The sequence below is a fragment of the Ambystoma mexicanum genome, chromosome 1p, assembly GCF_040938575.1.
Source record: "Ambystoma mexicanum isolate Mex_15411 chromosome 1p, UKY_AmexF1_1, whole genome shotgun sequence".
NCBI classification, from domain to species: domain Eukaryota; kingdom Metazoa; phylum Chordata; class Amphibia; order Caudata; family Ambystomatidae; genus Ambystoma; species Ambystoma mexicanum.
The window spans coordinates 898,082,460-898,098,549 of NC_090921.1; the positions used below are offsets into that span (position 1 = coordinate 898,082,460).

The following is a 16,090-nucleotide window of genomic DNA, read 5'->3' on the forward strand; positions in this document are numbered from 1 at the left end:
AACACAACATCTTACAAAGACAGGGATCGGATGGTTAGGCGCTACAGAAAATATGTTAACTGGACATATAATATCAGAAAAATTGTACATAGATAAATATGCATTTAAGTCAAAAATAGATTTGTGTGCAAAGTGACAAGGGGAGTGTTCTTTCTGTATGCCATAAAAAGGAAGTCTCATGACACGGGATGACTCACAATTCAGTTCCCCAGTCAGGCGACAGAGAATCCTCTAGCCTATCAGGATCCTCAGAGGGTTGGGCATAGAAAGTCAGCCTTCCCACCCACTTTCAAAAGACATAAAAAGAACCAGTGAAACCCAGGTAGAGACATTCACTTTCCACTTTCTTGTGAAGCACTTTACCGGACCAGACAATATCCAGAAGGGCCATATCCATAACTTAGACTCCAGACTCCAGAACTTTGAAGCAGAAAGCCTGCCGCAAGCTAAAAGTATTCTCAGCTGGCCTTACATTCTGGCAAACTGATTTTACCTCAGACTTCCAAGGGGGCACATCAGAATAAAACATCCGGGCTGTGCTGTTCGCTTCTGGACCAGACCGCGGTGCCAGTACCAGACCCAGAAAGCAAAGCTGTCTCCAAACCACAGACCAAACCCAGACCAGACCGCAGTGCAGTGCCAAGAACTTTTGCCAGAACCAGAGATCCAGACCAGCAGAGCAGAGCTGACCCAGATCGCTGTGAGCAGAACCAGTGCCAGAGACCGTCCGGGGCGAGTGAAGTCTAAACCTGTTGACCAGATCTTGACGGCCTAGTTCAAATTTATAGTGTGAGTATCCAGCCAGAACTGTGAAAACCAATCTCTTAGTTCAAAATAATCTAATTCAACCCATTTCCACCTATTTAGAACTGCATCATAGAAATTGTGTGTTCATTCTGTGATTTCAAAGCTGTGAAAGTGTCATTTATCATTCTGAGCTTTACTTTATTTCTGAGAATCTACCTCAACTAAATCTGTCCGTATTTTAAAGCTAAGATCCTCAGCTTTCCAACAAGCCCAAAACCGACTTTCTATTCCTTATAGTTTTTCCGTAATCGCGATCGGCGCACTCGGAAAAAGTGCCGTGAATTGCAAACTAGCTCAATCTTACCACACGTTAAAAAATAGCTGTCTCTTGCTTGCATTGCTGAAATTCGTTTTCAACCTGATAATCCCTCATGAATCATTGCTAGTGTTGACCTGAACTAATTCAAAGTAGCTGTCACCCACCCTTAACCTCCTATAAGGAATTAAAATCATTTTTGGCATATTTTCACTTCATTGTAAATCACATTAAAAGTATTTCTGCATGTTTTAAAAGCATACCGGTTGCTCCAAGCTTGCTAGGGGGAACTAGAATGTGTATTGCATTTGATTGTATTCCCGAAGACTGTGTGCTCTCCTTCCATCTCCTTATATTGCAAAGGGGGGGAGTGAATTGTCAAAAGAAAAAGTGATCATATTATCTCTTGTTGAAACCATATCAGTTTATCCCTGTGCTGCATTCTTTTCCATCATTGCTTTTCCTTGAAACCATAAACGTTTTCTCTGCTACCTTATCCTTTCTATACTAACTCCTCACTGATTGAAAAGAGTGTGCAATTGTAACATTACCCATTGTTGATCAACATCATATTCATAAGTGTGCTATCAAATATTAAGTTATTTATAAAAGTGTGATATATATATTGTTTAACTTTTCAATAAATCTTTTAAATTGCAAAACAAACCTACTTCTTGGCTCAGTGAGGTCAGGGGGATTCAAAGAGAGGGGTGTTATATAAGAGTTTATCATCCAGATTATAACTTGTCATAAAAATATATAAACAAGGGCTTCCCTTGGGCATCCCAGACCAGGCATTGACTTAGTTGGAGTGCTGAATTGAAGTCACTTAACAGAACACCTGTGAGAACAGCATTTGAGATGCAACAATATTTTCCAGCGCTGGCAGAAAACAAATCAAGAAGAAGGATAAGCCATTAGCCAGTATGATTGAAAAGTGAAACTGGGGATAACTCTACATCCAGTGGAAAATGGCTGCACATTTAGGAATATTTACAGAAGAGCAATAATTCAATTTGATTGCCCTATGACTTCCACAACAAGACTAAGTTGTCTTGTTATAAGAACTTGGGGTTCAATAAATTGATTTCCTTATCGTGAAAGCAACCCATCGTCTTGATGAAGGCCAATGAAATGATCATCTCAGAACGTTTCGGAAAGACGGATCTGAATATAGGGGCTGAAGCACAACTTGTCGACCATAACTAGACTTGATCTTATTTGTTGATAGTCCTTTTTCTTGCATCAAGGATAATATATGTTCCTTCTACATTAACGTACCCCACCATTATACAGTGGAACGTTCATAAATAAAGCCCATGATGAGGGCCAAAAAAGTAAAATCAACATCATATTAATTTCATCACTGAATGTATAAGGTGTGACCCGTGTGGTAGTTAGTAAAGTTAACTGTGAAATCAAAATTCTCTTGACCTGGCGGCTTCTAATGATGCTCATATGCTTTTTTATTCAATGGTATTTCTTTTCAAAATGTACTATTGTGGTTGTGTTTTTATTGTACATTCTTTGATCGAAATGACTGTTTTCCGAATAAAGAAAGATTAAAAATAAGTAAAAGTAAAGATTGCCAATCCTAACCTGTTGCACCCTTTGAACCACATATTCCCAAATGCTGACTCGAACGGCATGGAGCCCCATCTCTAATCCGTCTCAATGTCACCTCGATGCTAAATCAACATGACTCGGGTATTTCAGACCTGGATACACTGTAGTGAAAGCACAGGCAAGTCAGGTTCAATGCTGTCGACACACCTTAGATCAATAATAAAGTGCGGTCAAGAAGCCTTGTCCCCCCAGTCCACTTTGGGACCATAATGACTTATAAGACCCATTTTCAATCCTTATCTTGAAAGACATATTCGTGGAACAGTGTCATTGCTGTCATTGCTTGCCTGATCACCCCGGGCAAAGTACCCAGAATGCTATTGTATAGCAGTTCTGAATAGTATGTGTCTCTCCATTGATGGATTGTTGTTAGTTGATTCCATTGCTCATTGTTTATTTAAAGTATACATTTTATAGAACCTTGATTTGACATTTTCTTTGGGGAATGTGTGTACAATTGCTGTTTGCTTTGCTATTGTTATCACCTCATACCTCTCCTATAGCCTGTCCTCCCCATTGGGTGATATTTTATTTACCTTTTCGATTGGGAACACTGCTGATTTAGTAGTAGCGTGGGGCTGGGTAGTTGATTTATGCATTACTCAACCCTGTACCCCTGCAGAGAAGTGGTCATTACAGCACACTTGGGAAATGTTTTCCATCCTGATAATTGCACTTTCACTGGTGCACCACTTCAGAAAGAAGACCTTACATGTCCAGCAATATGGCAATGTTTGCAGAAACGCTAATTATTTGTGCACCAGTGCAACTTTCTGTACAAACACCAGTAGTAATAAGTGGTTAAGCGTGATTGTGCTTCGGATGGTCTTCGTACATTATTCGAATTTCAAGTGTGATATGGGCATTGCAGCTGTTTAATTTATATTAATCAACTAAAATTCTTCTTCCCTGAAACAGGCTGCAACTTGAGCACACATGTCAGATTGCGTGAACAGCAACATTGTTGTGATTGTTCTTGCTCCGGCTGTCAGCAGTGATGTGACTGGCAATTCAAGCACAGGTGCTGAATAGTCTGGCTTATATTTCCTGGAAGCTGGGTAGGCAAGGGAGGATGTAATGTACACAAAGGGCCTGATTTACACAAGTGTTTTTAAATGGAAAAATCCTGGTGAAAAACGCTCTGTAAATCAGGCCCATAGAGTCCTCTTGAAGAAGTACTCAGAAGACAGAGGCACACAGGATTGCAATGTATTCCATCAGTTGCAAACACAGGAGCAAATAGCAACCAACGATATAACCACTGAACATGTCATTCCTCAGTCAGCCATCTCCCAACTGACACACTTAAAACACTCCCCTGGATAATTCACTCAGCATTCCTCTCAGCAGCACATTGCAGATATCCAAAACATACATCTCTCCAGAAGCACGCACGCATTAGCACTAAACACATTACAAACACATAATGCAAATTAGGAGGACATGGAAAGTGAAAATAACAGAACAGATGGAAACATGACCACTCTACAGTACGCTCTTCCATATAATACCCATATAACTTCATAACGTGGAACAGCAGTATCAACTGGACCACAAGTAGATGGTGGAACAAAGAACACAAAACAGAGTTGTAGCATGGACTCAATAATCAAAGGTAAACAAATGCTGTTCCTAATTAAATGCATGGAATCAGACTGCCTCAAATATAATCAAGGGGAATTTGTCCCACAGCCATGCATCTGTAAATGTCACATGCCTTCCCAAAAATGGAATCAGGGCACCATGACAACACGTATGAACCTCATGTTACATTAGCATCCACCCAGAATCCAATTGGGAACCCTGCACACACCTCTCTACCTGGTGCTACATTAACTTCAATGCAGCAGGTAGCTAGGAGCAATGCATGCCACACATGCCCATTTAAAACATATCCCCAGCAGACTGAAAAGAAAGTGTGACTGATCATGTGGTAGTCCAGCACTGGACAAAAGGAACACACCCATCCACACATGTGTATCCAATTGTGCCTACATGGCAACCAAACAGCACTCAATCAAAAACAGCTGAAAACTATTGGGAAAGATCATGCGCAATTGAATGCAGGCAAAACTGACAGAGACAACGTAACTATTCAGCACTCTGTAAGTGCCTGCACACACCAAAAACACCTGCTGAACTACAGTCACAACAGATCAATTACAACACTTGATCCACAAACAAGAAGAGGAAGAAAAACAGTGTGCAGGAATATAAACATGCCAACAAAAGAACAGACACAACCAATCAACTAAACACAATGATGCAAAGTGTTGTGTAAGCACCAAGACAGCATGCCCTCAACAAGAAGAGAAAAATCAAACCTCAAAACCAGAAAATTTAAATCTGCAACATGCACAAGAGACCACATTTGGAATAAAATACAATTGAATGGTGGGTCCAGCACAGTAACCAACACAAGACAGATAATTAGGTCCATAGTAGAAGTGAAGGCACAAACCCACACCACACCAGATACCCAGGATTTGACCTGGCAGCATGCAGTGACATTGTGGTACATGTGTGCAACACCTTCTTAGAATGTGTGTGTAGTATGGAAATACAATTAGACATACATCTAAAACATGTATAGAAATTGTCTGTAATATGGAAATACCTCATAGTTACTTGCTTCTTAGTAGGCCATCCTTACCAGCAGGAACATTCAATATGATAGTCATTAGTGAGGTATATTCCATTGTTCCCCCACAAAGCAACACAAAGTTGCATACTTGACTTGACTTTCCATTCGATGAATATCCACAGCAACATCAAGTAACATATACAGAACCAACACATATGTATCTGATTCCCTGGGCAACAATTGTCATGATGTGAATCTAACTTCCTTGATCCATTCTAGTTGGAGGACCCCAGAGGCTATCACCGTCATAGAAACAAATATAGAACAACTTCTAAAGTTGTGCTCAAGGGAGTGGTTCATGGACAACCTGCAGATAATCTATGTGTACGAATGCCGGCCTTTTTAAAACCCATTAAATGCTCCTTGTGTCCTGCAGTCTGAGTCACGCTCATTGATTTCAAGTTGGGTGTCTATGTTTCAGAAGATCACCCCACACTCTCCTCACGCTGCTACCTGTCTCTACACCAGTCAGGCTGGAGAGCCAGTAGACTCCAATGGTCGGAGGCAATACATGAAACACCCACCACAGAAGGTCATGCCATCACCGGCCATGGCCCGAGTCTCCAGGTATCTGACAAAGCACAGCAAAGCACACATGCTTGGGCACTTGCATCCTTTGAAATGCTCGGTAAAGCGGAAGCACTTACTTTAGTGCCATTTTTGGCTTCAAGCATCAACATTCAACAGAAAAGGGCAACACGAATGGACAATACAGAGAATAGCCAGATTAGCAGTCCAATTACTCCAATTACTCAACAATTGTGTTCTCACTTATCCTCAGTAATGGAGTTTGACCACAGGAATCCGCTGCAGAGGTCTTGCTTCCAACCTGGAATGCACTCAGCACTTCTAAGGTTGTAACAATGTGTTGCAGGAATTAGGTGTCTGTCTGCTCCCACCAAATACATTCTTGAAAACCATGAAGACACCTGGCATTGTATAATCCTCGCCAAAAATCTGTTCAGGACATACCAACTGATTATCAGAGGAAACTCATTCAATTAATGTGTTGATGTCTGAGGAATTGCTGATTGGTTTTGCAGTGCAATCATTGAGGATCCTCAAAATGTAAGCATTTCTTGCAATGCGCACATTGAAGGATGCAAAACTGTATGGGCAGCATTTATGCGAAGATCACAGAGTCAGAAGACATTAGAGCAGAAGGCTAGCTTAAAAGGAAGGAAACAGATGTTTCTCCATTCACTTTACAAGACAATATGGCTCATCAAGGAATGCACAAGGACACACCAGCTTATAAAACGGGGTAGCACGTGTGCACTCTCCTCTTCTATCATCATATTCCACTAGATCATCATAACAATCACGCCCTTCAGGGTCATCAGGGTGGATGAAAGATAAAACATATGGAGCACTACATGCAATACTGATCATGATAAATATGCAATGAAGAAAGGCCCCACCTCGCTGGATGGTGGTTAGTTGTTTGAATAGTCATCATGCAGTCCCATAGTAGTCGGATCGTTACACACCTGTTGACATTGCCTCCTGTAACTAAACACCACAAAACTCTCCCATCCCCCTATTTGCTGGCTTTAAAGTGAACGAGTTTGTATAATACCTTACTTTGGATTTAATCTACCAGCTGGGCCTAGTTGAACCCTGAGATTAATATTGGTATAATAATTCAAGCCCGTTGAATTTGTGCTCAAACTAGGCCTATGCCAGTGTGACCACCTGTCACTTCAACCTCTCCTCTACTCTGAGATCTACTGCACCGGCCGCACACTTCTTCCATCACAAGCAGACAATGTCAAAATGTATTCCTCAATTTTAGAAGATCGTGTCACATGTTCAAAGTGGAAAAAGGAGGGAATTTAACTAAAATCGCCTAGAACAAGTCTCTTCGGCTTGACACAACTTCTCAGTGAGAGGTGAGACAGAGACATTGCGATTGTTAATAGAAAATCACCATGTGTGACAAATACATTGAACCAAACAATACCATTAATTAGTAAGCAGAAGCTAACTTATGAATTTTGCAATTACAATGTCTTTGTCAGTTTTCAATTCTTACCTCTTGTTTTCATTTTGTCTCTGTATTCATTCATTCAGCTTCTTGCAATTTGTTTTGTGATTAGTGATAAATGACAGCCTCTCTCTACCCATCTCCAAAAAATACACTTTCATTGACTCATATGTACGAAGGCTTGAGCAGGGTTAATTTTGGTCGACAGTTCTTTAATGACTTTCACCTGTTTGTTGTGTGAATTTTTGTTGAACATTTTAGTTTGTTGTCAATTACCAAAAAACACAGACATGACCAGAATACTATTTATAAAAGATTCATGTTTGCCTAGATGCATGATGCCTGAGCACTCACAGTCTAAAAATCTAATTGGACAAATGTTCTCTCGCATAACACTTATTGGCACATAGTTTAACGCCAAGAGTTAAACTTTGTTGTGAATATTGTGTTCTATAAATAGTAATAATAATAAAATTTTATTATTATTATTATTATTATTATTATTATTATTATTATTATTATTATTAATATTGGTATTATTAAAATAATAATAATAATAATAATAATAATAATAACTATTATTATTATTATTATTATTATCATCAGCAGTAGTAGTAGTATTACTAGTAGTATTACTAATATTATTGCACACCTCATTTTATATCAACCTTTTTCCAGAACACCGGCATTCAAATGCCCTGAGCTACTACATCCAATCATTACCTCCTTATCTGCCACCGCCTTAAGCCAACCATACATCATGAATATCAATATACATGTTTTCTTTCGTTTTCAGAAGCCTGGTGCACAATATCTGCCTATTGAGCCCACCTGCTCTTCATATTTTAATGTGATAACACAGTATATTCGTAGTGTGTTCAGTATACAATCATAGCTTGGGTAAACAAGCAACAATGGGAATAATATATATATTTGTTGTTGCCAAGCACTGCATGGATAGTGCACTTAGCTTGAATTGTTCCTTTCCTTCACTTTTTTCCTTGTCTGCTAGCATAAACACCACGCGGGATGTGTGACATGTCTTTGCATTGAGATGTATTGGAATACTGGATGCCTTTCAAATTACAAAGAAGCAAATGGAATCATCCGTTATGAGCAAGTACAGCCCGCGTAGAGCTGCCAGAGTAAGCACACACATGATGACAGCTTAGGGGAAGAGCTTTGGAAATAGAGAGCTTTCCTTGGAGATGAGAAAGTCTTGGCAAGCTTGACTCTGACACTGAGAAAAAGGTGCATCTGTTCCTGTAACAGTTTTCAAGAAATGGATATGATAACATTTTCACAACACCAGTTTGAACAGATTGTCTGCAGCCCAAAGTCTAGAGGGCTGTAAACATATTTCTGGTTAGGACTATCAAGGGATTGCATGCTAGGTCTTCTACCCATACAGGGAAGGCGTGATCCACTGAACATCACAGCTGCACGCCTTAAGCACAGAGCGGCCTTGTGTTTTCTTTCCCATACCTCACTAGTCAAAGGAAATAGAAACGTTAAAAATAGATTACATTCAAAACATTAAATAAAGGATTATGAACTTACCCTGCCAACCAGTATTGATTCTGGACCATAGAATTCTTCTAGTACGAACATTTGATTCCAAACCCAGCCTCTCTTTGAGCGGTTCAGGATAGGCTGGTTCTCGCTGGGTCCATTGAGCTCCAAGCTGGATTCAGTGGAGAGAACCTGTGGCTGGTCCCTGGGAGCCATGGAAACATGGGGGAGTGCGGCAATCCACAGAATCACGAATGGAGTCCACATATCCGTGAGCATCTCTCCACGTCGCTCGGCCATCGGTGTCGCGCAAGTTAAACAAATCACGGACAACAGGGACTGATTACTCAGCTCGCCTCCAGACCGCAGCCATCCAATTTATCATGATGAAGCAGGGGACACTTACTTACTGCTCCTCCAAGCTTTTACAGCAACACAGATATTTTTTTAAAAAAATAGAAAATTGTTTAGATGATAAATCAAGTATCCACTGGGGTTTTCAGGCACGGAACACGCCTGCAAAAGAAATAAAACAACTGTTAGCATTCACTACATGATTCTTTACACATAACAATGCCACCTTATTGCATGAGCAAGTGGTAGGTGCTTATGCTGTTTATTTCATCGACCTATTTCCCAAGAAATGACCTAAACAGTACTGCAGCAGATACATAAACCTGCACTGAAGGGTTTGGCCATTAAAACATAATGATCACACGTTGCATCAAATAGGTTTTATATAAAGCCATACCTATTGCAATTTCCTCTGCATCCTCGCCCATCAAGAACGGACATGCTGCGTTACACAGCCACTGCTCAACATTGTCTATTTCAATACATTCAGCGATCACTCAATATGTGTATTGCAGATAAGCGTTACTATTCCCAAAGATAAAAATAATCAGCAAAAAAAAAAAAAAAAACGGTGTCCTAAACCGTTGAACACATCTGGGAATTACTGTGCTCATCCATTACGACGTGAGGTAAAGCTTAGAGGTTGTTATTAGCAGGAGAGGTACACAGAAGCACTAACAAACGCACGAAACAATTACAAATCACCAACTTCCACAAACAAACCAATTATTTTCTTTGGGCTTTGAACAATTCATGAGGGACCAGATTTCACACCGTGTGCTTTTTTGTGTGCCAGCAAAGAACATCACAATCCTCAGACTCCACTAATTACAAAACTGCTAGAATGTAACATAACATAAACCTCAATATACAGGGAACGGTCATGATCTACAATAGATGACACACCAAGACATTAATCCACCAAATGGGAGGCAAATGGGCGGCGAACAACTGTAATACTGGAGATAGCAGACTCTAAAAAGGGCTGCCTGCGGACAAAAAGGAGAAACAAGTAAGGGCTGCCTGCTGATAGTGGCCTGTGCACAGGAACATTACTGAATGCCTAGATAAATAGGCAAATACATAAGAGATGTGAGTTGATAAAGGTGGAGAATGTCGGTTCTGGACCAGACAGACATTGGGATTATGGTCAATATAATTATATAATGCCTGTGCAGTTTAAGGTCGCTAGCTATGAACAACAGGGATGCTTTACAGCGAGAGTATTCGAGTAAAATGAAAGGATAGAAAAGACAAGGGAAACTAAAGAAGGCCAAGTTCTGATAGATTTGCTACATAAAGCTGTCACATATTTGTGTGTGCTTGTTATCGCTTTTGCAGCAACACCGTCGTTGGACTGCTGCCGTGTCTGGACATGTGACAGGAGCTTCTTGCATTAAGATGGTCTGCTTTTGCAGAGATGCTGACCTCATGCTGACCTCATGAAATGTTGTCAGAGGTCAGGCAAGCGCTAAAAGCTCAGGAAGGTGATGGGCGGAGCTCTTCCAGAATCTAACATTGCAGACCCACGTCCCCTACAGACTTGACATTGTGCACACATTCCGTGACTTCGACGTACATTGCATAGCATCTTTGACATGCCATTTCTCATTTTAGCAAAGTGGTAGCATTTCAAACACAACCAGCAAGTTTCAATAATATAGGGCCTTGTGTTCCAAACGGATGAAAAAATGGTAAATAGTAAATAAGACACAGTCGAAAGATATTCATTGTACTACTATCCATTCAGTTGAATGTAGAATCATCAGGTCCCCATGTTGGCACCTCCCAAAAGGATTCATGGTGGTGAAAAACAGGCTTTTTAAAAATGATTATTATGGTATTTATTGAGCGTGGACCTAGCTTCAAGAAACAATGGAGCGCTTTACAGAGGTAGACAGCAGTACAGATACATAATGCAGCGCTTTTCAGAGGTAACACCAAAACACATATACAGTAGGGGGGGATACACAGGGGCACAGAGGAGGAGTACAGCTGTACAGGGTGGTGAGGGAGAGGGGTGGATGGTGTCTAGCGTGTTAAGTGGCATGGGGGGGCGAAGTGATGACCTAGGTGTTGAAGAGGAGTGACTCTTTGAAGAGGGGGGTCTTGAGTTGTTTTCTGAATCATAGGAGTGTGGGGGCGAGTCTGATGCTAATGGATAGGAGATTCCATCGTCTTTGGCCGTAGGCAGAGAAGGCTTGTTTTCTGGTCCTTTCCATTTGGCAGAGCCGGATTTCAAGTGTGCATGTGTCCTGGCTTCTGGTGGTGTGTATTATGAAAAAAATGTACACAAAGCAACAAAAAATGTCCCAAGCGTATGTCTCCCACGCTCATCACTATCTACACCACACAAAAACACTGGCAACTATCCTATTGTGTGATGTATAGGAACATTTGATTTGGTCACTATTTTCGCTAGTAGCATGAGCCGATCATGCTACATGATGGGTGAGTCTCAAACTTTTTGTTTGACTGGGAGATGTAAAGGAATGCCATTTGGCAAGGGGGTGGAAGCCTTATGTTTTAAATTGTTTTTATTAACATGCCTTGCAGCATCAGTATGAAGCTCTGCAGTGTCTGCTTTCTAGTGGCACAGAGCCGGTTCAGGCTTCACAGGGGTCCTGTTGACAACTGTAGTCACAGCAACATCACTTCAGTGCAGGGGCTGAATATAAGATGTGAACCTCTGTTCTCAAACCACATAACTCTGAGAGTTACTATCCTAATGGCAGTTACAAGCTTTACATGCAAGTCATACCTGAGTTTAAGGTATTGTGGTTTGTATCTCTCATAAAGGCCACAACAAATTTGTAGCATACTAGTATCAGCCCTGTGAACTCACCCCAGCCATGAACAGTTTGTGTGTATTCTTGCTAGACTGGCTGGCTTACTGCACCAAGGAGGACAGGAGCCAGTGGGAGCTGCCTCCCCTTTGATCCTTTCTGAGATCAGTGAACACCTCTCTCCAGCAAGGCAGCCACTCAGTAGGAGCTGTGCTGCGAAACAGGAATCAAAGGGCACATCTTTCACAAAAGTACTAGACTCACATGAGTGTGCTGCATACCAAAAGGGTATTTGAGGCTTTGGATAAGGGACGAGGTTGGTATTAGTGTAGACAGTGGGAGCCTAGGATAGTTGGAGTGCACCATCTTGTTTGTCTCTGTTCCAAACGTTCCTTCCTGTCCCTTCCACTTTCATTAGCACAAAGCACCTTGGGTATGATGCAAGCATACAAAGAACACTTGTCTCAGAAACAGGGATCCAACCCCTTCAAGCAGGCTTGTATTAGTCTAATCAGTTGTTGGTTGCTATAGAAGTGTAGGTCTCCCACTCCTTCTTTGATTCACTTTTGGACTTCAAGACTTAAGGAAGAATTAATTTGGATTTCTTTTGGAATTATGACTTTTCCAAATCCCTCAGCCATTGAGGTGAAGAAGGATGATTCCAAGGCAGAGGCAAGCCATATCCACCCTCAGTGCACATTGGAGATGACTATTGCTGAGGACCACAACCTACCACTCTGCACAAATGTCCATTGGCTGGGAGAGCAGAACCCAGGTAAGGACGACCCTGTCCTTGAGTCCCTCCACTAGGGTTTCATAGCTTCGTAAGAGCCAGGTGATTTGGCATCCCTGTTTGCACCATCAAACTGCCTCAAGCAATATCCAAGATCCCTTCAATGCCTCCAAGACAACAGGAACCTCCTGCGTTACCTTTGACTGCACTCAAATTATTGAATAAGCTTGGGGCTGTAACATTCCAGTAGAGTATTATCAACTGCCTGGATCGAGCCCCAGCGTACTGTGCACTGAACTCTGAATGTCTGCATCAGTAACAGTATCGCGCAACCAGGATTTAAAATTGCAACTTTAAGCGAACAGCTGGATTATGGCAACACACATTGACCTTAACCAGCGGTACTCATCTAAAAAAAACAGCCAATAATCAATCCGCCCTGGGGGATCCCTTTGATCTGCACTGCCTGAAGCTGCTTCAGAACTGCTCAGAGCACAAGCTCCACCTGACTTGATGCCTGCATCAATGTGACTCAAAGCCTTCAGAACCAATTCGACCTGCTGACACAACTGCTTGAACTCTAGTTCAATGCAGTTGAGCAATGAACATTGGAATAATGTTCTCTGAACTGACAATATCCGCCTGGCACACCTTTTGGGTCCTATAGACTGGCTATTTCCCTTATGCAACCTTATCCACTGAAATACATTTCCTTTTAAATTTATTTTGGGTGTGTACTGCCTTTTCACCCCTTTTTCATTACCCAGAATCGTTCTATCAAGTGCATATTGTGTTTTCTCTTATAGGGGTGGCTTTTATAGAGTTGTATGCTTATTTTTACAACGGAGTGTTCAATTAAAGTTTGTTTTTAGACCATTGATTGGACATTACATTTATCTTGGACCGTTTTTATGTTGCTCTTTGGTTTGTTGATGATGGAATATTATTTGAGAAAAGAAAATAATAGCTTTGTTTAATTACCTTTTAGGAAGACAGTGTATGGGATCTCTTGAAGAAGGACACTAGATGTCCAAAATGCATTGGAAAATGGTTTTGAATTGAAAGCATTTCAATATCTGGTGTCTTGAAAATTGGCATACTTGAGTGTACAAGTTGCGCATGAAAAACTGTTTTTGGAGTCTATATATTAATTTTGATTTGAAAAGATCGCAATACCCATTCTTTTGAAAAGTGTGACTGGACATTTTATAAATGAGGAATTGATTTTTCTGATTTTATCTGTGTATATCTACATTTGAAACTGGTCAAATTCACTTTGATTTTATGAAATATCTTTTATTTGATCCTAATTAAATGCAATACTAATATGTAGTTAATGTATGAATTCTTAATATAGAGATACTTAAGAACTGAGGGAAGGTTTAATCCAAAGTAGAGGGCCATTGGGTCTCAACTTGTGATATATGCCAATACATTTGTATGGACCTCTTTAGCCATACCTCCGACCAATGAGCAACACCACCTTTTTCAAATAAATGCTGAGTTTTGCATTGATGCAATAATGTCCTTTCCGTAATCTATTTCTAGCAATACCGTCCCTCGGCCCATGTTATCGCAAATGGCAAAGGTTGGGAAAACTGTTTATTTGTAGAAGTGTTGGAGCTCATTCAGCGGTTTAGCCACTGCTCAACTTATGCTCCAGCACAGCAAAAGTAATTCTGTCGCATCCACCTGATTTGTCAAAGTCAGGTTCCCATAACTGCACATGCTGCTCAGTTGCTTAAATAGTAGACACCAGTAACATAAAGTATATGATTGACTGTGTCTTGACCCATGTTATTTGATAAAGTATGAATTGGTTAATTGTTGTAATATTCAATATGTTCTCAGAATCTTATTCAATGGTATTTATGCACTATTCACATGGTACAAATGTTGTTTTGTCTAATGGCCAATTACAATTAGGTTTATTTTAGTGTTTGTTTTCTTAAAATTGGATGAATATTTTCCCTGGTTTCCACTCTAACGTGTCTTTTAGCTTATCCCAAGTAACATTTGACTACTTTTCACAAATGATATGTGGAATACATAGGGCCCGATTCATGGAATATTTGCCCGGTTCAAATGAATTTGCACTGCTGAAAAGTGACTTTGCACTGCCGACACACCCTCTGATTCATGGAACTGTGCAAAGTGTATTTTTGCAGTGCAAAGACTTTGCATGGCAAAAATACACTTTGCATGGTTGCATGAATATGGGTTTGTGTCGGCAGTGCAAAGTCACTTTTCAGCAGTGGAAATTCACTTTGAACCGGGCGCAAATGTTCCATGAATAGGGCCCAATGTGCATACATTTTCTTTCAAAAACTGGGCTGCTGACATGCCTGTCATCAACCTCCCATAAAAGGGGACACTGACTCAGTCCCAGCTAAAATAAGGGATACAGAGCAATAGGATAATGATTTATAATAGTAATGATACTAGTAAAACAAGTGTGTTGGTCGCTTTACATTGGTTATTTGCTGTGTCTAGTACTTAAGAAAATGCTCTAAATATTCAACACAATGGGGCACATGTTATCACATTCAAGAGGGACTACATTGCATTCTTATTTGAAAATGTCAGGGAGAAACTCTGGTCGAAAGATCTATTTGATTACCCCCTTAGATTGCAAGGAAATACCTTTGTCACGTCTCCCATACCTCAATCCCTAAAAAGGATGATGTTGCAATCTCTGAATTATATCAAAACGAGATTGACGTTTCTTCTATTTTCAATGTTTTAAATTGTTTTTCATGAGGAATGATGTGTTATTCATTAAACGGATAGATTAACATGCCTTAACATTAACATACACATAACACACACAATGATCAAGTCTTATCCCCAATCACTATTCCCTTTTCAAACACTTCAAACGCTACATTTAAAGTAATCCTGTCTGCCGAACTTGTGTATGGAACGCAGCTTGCTAAAAAAAAGGAAACCAAGGATTAATCTAATCTAAACAATAAAAGTGAAGTACATTAAAATAAAGACATTAGAAATATCAAAAATATTCACATCACTTTTTCAAACATTTATTATAATTTTAAAGTTGAGTTCTGTTGTTTAAAATGCTTCATTCATTTTGCTTTCAACATTTTACTTATTTTAAGAATCATGTTATCTCTTCATTTTTAGTTTTTCCTATTTTTGTGGATATATTTGTTATCCTATACCTTCGCACAGGTGCAGATATCTGGCTATCCAGCCAGCCATTTACATAGCAATGTGTGCAAATCATTCAAAAGCCTCCCTTAAGACATTCTGAGCCGTTTCTCAATTTAACAGATGGCAAGTGTACTGATGAGCCAAAGAAAGCAAACAAATCTGAAACATAAACCTTATCTAAGAAACACATCAAGCTACAGAGCAAATATTA

At 40.2% G+C, this 16,090-nt stretch overlaps 1 protein-coding gene across 1 annotated transcript in view; it reads right to left on the reverse strand.

Annotated features, from left to right (window-relative positions):
• CDH8 (cadherin 8) overlaps positions 1-16,090 on the reverse strand; it is a 1,279,274-nt gene that overhangs the window by 1,217,808 nt on the left and 45,376 nt on the right. The window contains exon 2 of the mRNA XM_069652973.1: positions 8,881-9,348. Coding sequence (XP_069509074.1) covers positions 8,881-9,132 — 252 coding nt within the window. The 5' untranslated portion in view covers positions 9,133-9,348. The remainder of the gene's footprint in view (positions 1-8,880; positions 9,349-16,090) is intronic.